This window comes from Charadrius vociferus, unplaced genomic scaffold (assembly GCF_000708025.1).
Source record: "Charadrius vociferus isolate BGI_N301 unplaced genomic scaffold, ASM70802v2 scaffold365, whole genome shotgun sequence".
NCBI lineage: Eukaryota > Metazoa > Chordata > Aves > Charadriiformes > Charadriidae > Charadrius > Charadrius vociferus.
Window position 1 is genome coordinate 2,640,656 of NW_009648559.1, and position 4,112 is coordinate 2,644,767.

Here is a 4,112-nt window from a genome sequence, read left to right on the forward strand (position 1 = left end):
AACAGGCAGCGACCAAAATCCAGGAATGAGAACTGAGCTTTAACTAGTATTCTGTATTTTGTCTGAAAAACATGTATGCCAGTCATCAAATATCTCTCAGAGTTCTAAACACCACAAGAACAGATGAAAAAAATGGATAGTTACTTAAAACTCTGATGCCTAAATTCTCCTATATACATATATTAAAAAAATTAACTTACATTATAATAACATCAAACTGCATAGCATTACAAAAGAAGGCAACTTGAATGGCTGAAATCAAAACATTTGAATGTTACCAACCCTGTTACTACCATTCTGGAATTTATAGTATCATAGAGTAGACTGTTGCTAGTAACAGCTATAGCCCATCTTAAGCAAAATCTGCCTTAATTCCAGAGAATGCAGAAATTATTACTTTGGACAAGTTGTTGCATGCTCTGCTTTCACGTCCTCCTAGCAGGTTTTGCTGTTAATTGCTTCTCTCTTTCAAGCTCCTTCTCACGTTGCTGTTCTCGTTCTAGTTCTTCCTTCTGCCTCTTTTGTTGCAGCTTAAGTGCTCTTTTCTAAACAGAAAAGACATTAAAATAATTCTAAGTTGTACAGCTGTATTTAAGTTGGACCTACAAACAAGATCCCTCCCATTCTGTTAACATTCTCTTCTCCAATCCACTCTGCTTGTGACTGACTGAATGTTGCATTAACTATTTGTTTTTTCTTCTTCCCTCCCACTTCCATCATCATGTTCAGAAACAGCAAGTCTGTGATCTACACAGGGAAAATACAAACCGGATTCCTTTCAGTATCACTAAAAGTAATCTTTTGTGTACACCAGACAAGGTGTGTACTGTGCAATTTATTGCCTTCAAGAGAAAATCCTTTCGTTGAACATACCGAAAGACTACTCCTGCCAGAATGTAACCAGAGACTGCCTGTATAGCATGAAGTCGGTGAACTTATGCCACTTGGTATCACATTAAATAGGAGAAATTCTTACATTTATGACAATCTAGTTTTCATTAAAATGGAACAGAAACCAAAACAACAAAGAACTAGTTGGAATGGAGTGGATTAAGTGACAGAACAAAGCATGATTACTACAACACCTAAACATGATGACACTGAGATTTACTAGGAGTTCAGACACATAAGTTGCTTGAGTACAGGTAGGAGTAAGTGAAAGTTTAAAAACATACATGGTTTGCTGCTACTGAAAACATCCATTTAAGAAAAGGACTGAAGATTCTATTTTAATCCGAACTTTCAGCATGCATGCAAACAAAAGTTAGATATTTAATTATGTATTCTTGACTTCTATGTTGCAAATTAAAAATATTTATCCCACTCACTTTTAACTTTGATGTCTTCTCATGGAGCACCATCATCTCATTTCTAATATTCACTAACTTGCTGTGATAGTGTTTAGCTTCTGAAAACTAAAAACACGTAACAGTTAAAGCACTGACTGTCGAGTTGGAATAGTTGTTTTATAAAGCTGCACAGCAAAAACAGCAATCAAAACCAGTGATTACAAGAACAGTTTGATAATAGATTAAGCATGTTCAAGTTTTATATATAAAGTTTACATATTACATGTATTAATATAGAAAAATACCATATCTCAACAGGTGCACCCAGTAATTAAGATTCATTAAACAGAATAAAAATATTACCATTTAATGCACCATATAGCAGCGTTTCATGTACCCTTCCTGCTAGTCTGGAGAGGTGCACGGAGCTCATGTTGGTGTCTCAGTCCTACCGAAAAATGGCATACATTTGCTTTGGCTACTGGTTTTGAACAACTAGACTTACTATCACGAGCTGACTGAGCCTGCTCTTTCTTCCCAGTGCCCTTCCTATTTAAGGGAAATATGCTGGTTCCGCAACCTCTCCAGCAATAATTTGTCCTGAATATCTGAACTGGTTGGTTCTCTTCCTGTAGGTCATTAAGAATAAGGAAAATCTGTAAGTTCCTACTAATGCTTCAGCAAGAAAATCTACACTAATAGAAATTTAAGAAAGCATTAATAGTACTTACCAAAGCATTGATATCAAGAATGGAGTTACACTCTTTGAATTTTGAAATTTCTTGTTCTAATGTTTCTAGTAATACCACTTGGTTCTGTCTGAAACAAAAAAAGATGCATAAAACCAAAGTAAACCAGCCCTTTAAATAAATACTACTTTCAATCATAACAACAGAAATACATGCTTCCCAATATCAGATTCCTTTTATGCATTGCTAGGTGATTTCAACAAAGACACAAGTAAATGGCTTTTGAAAAATCCCAGCTGAGTACACACAAATTGAGCTGGCATCATACAGCATGATAAGATATCCACAATGAATATCCAAAAACCCTGAACAGGCACTCTGCAGGTTGCAGTGAGTAAACACTCCTGGGTCAAATGAAGGTAAAAACAATCAGCTCGACTTTCCACTCAGTTGTCTCTGCGTCATGCTGATGGACTAAGTTATTTCTGTATAGAACTTGCATGGATCTTTTGTGCTTATTAAGGAGTTTCCATCCCACACAAATCAGCTAAAGTCTTTCCAGCCAGCAGCTGTCCTTTGCATGCAGCATAACCACATCACACATTGTGAAACCCAAACCAATGTACCCTGCAAAACCCGAGATGGATCTGTGTAAAGCCCTTTCCAGTATCTGCATCCATGGCAGATCCAGTCTGCATCTGAAATAAACTATTCTCAGTTATCAGTGAGATGCCAGCGTACAAAGAATTCTTATCTGTTTAGCTCCTTAATTACATTTTCCAAGTGTATCTTTTGCAACACAGTTTAGAGACTGGACAACAAACAATATACAGCACTACAGGCTGCCCTGAATACAAACTGCATCTCTGCAAGGAAAATAAATCCAGCTTTCAGCAGATTTTCCACTACAAAAGTGAACAAATATTTAAGAAATCTACATGTCTTCTGCTATACTTGGCTTGGAGGGTTTTAGTGTTCTAGTGTTATACATTCTTTAGTCAAAGTTCTGATAGGCTACAATGCAGCTTATACACCCCCCAATACTCCCGCAAATCACTTAACTATTCAGGATGCTATAGTCAGAACACAAAAATGCTACAATAAACTATATTCCAGTTAAGGGCAGCTAGAACACTGTACTGAAAAAAAAAGTGGCAAACAAAGTATGCATATATAAGAAGCTGGTTTTAAAAACTTGCTTACGTAAGTTCCTGTAGTGCTGATTTTGATCGCTGAAGATCAGGCAGATAATGAGAAATCAATCCTTCAGTTAGCTGCTCCACAGCTTTCTCATCTATTAAAGGCAGATCTTCTACTACTCCTTCATCTGGAGATGCATCACTGGGACCTATGCCAAATAGCGAGGTTGAATGCAACAGGTCAGCGCCAACTTCAAGTTTCACCTACAGCAACTATATTTTCCTGTTTAAAAGTTAAAAGCATTTCAACACTGAAGTTATAATTCTTTGCACTTTACCAACCAACTTGTGCTTCCTTTTCCCTCCCCGTCTTTACCCCTCCCTTATTCCCAGTCTCACATCATGAGCTCCCTGGTGAACAGTTTTATCTGAACACCATCACACCAGAAAAAGGGAAACAAAATATTCCAAACACCTCTTATAAAAAAAAATTCCAAGTACTTCAGTCTACTGAGGAAAAAAAGGAGCAATATCAGTTGTTCTGGCTATGCATTAAGAACACCGCAACATTAACACCCCCCAACTCTTTGCTGTCAAAGTCAGAGAATAAACCTAGACCTCCCAAATAAAGGTCTGTCACTCAAAACAAATGAAGACGTCATTAAAACACCACACACTGAACTCCAAAAGTTTACAGGAGTTAGTTAGCAGTTACTGTGAATTCCACCTCGGCAAGCTATGATTCTTTATTGTGTGCAGAGCTCTTGGAAGATAAAAACCTTTAACGTGTACGACACATCGCACAGGAGAAAACGAGGACAGCGGCACGCAATTCGTTTCCGAGTGACCACAGCCGTAGGGCCCTGGCCCGCCCTCGCCGCGGGCGGACGGGAGAGCCAAAGCCCCGTCTCACGGTGGCCCGCCCCGCGGCCGGGACAGAGACGGCTCCCCGCGGGCCCTCAGCTCTGACCGGAGCGGGGGACGGCCCCAGCCCC

At 38.9% G+C, this 4,112-nt stretch overlaps 1 protein-coding gene across 1 annotated transcript in view; it reads right to left on the minus strand.

The window, feature by feature from the left end:
• Positions 1–4,112, minus strand: part of BLOC1S6 (biogenesis of lysosomal organelles complex-1, subunit 6, pallidin) — a 5,802-nt gene continuing 1,690 nt past the window's right edge. The window contains exons 3-6 of the mRNA XM_009886173.1: positions 3,182–3,381; positions 2,021–2,108; positions 1,329–1,415; positions 1–545 (exon numbers count right to left, since the gene is read on the minus strand). Coding sequence (XP_009884475.1) covers positions 426–545; positions 1,329–1,415; positions 2,021–2,108; positions 3,182–3,381 — 495 coding nt within the window. The 3' untranslated portion in view covers positions 1–425. The remainder of the gene's footprint in view (positions 546–1,328; positions 1,416–2,020; positions 2,109–3,181; positions 3,382–4,112) is intronic.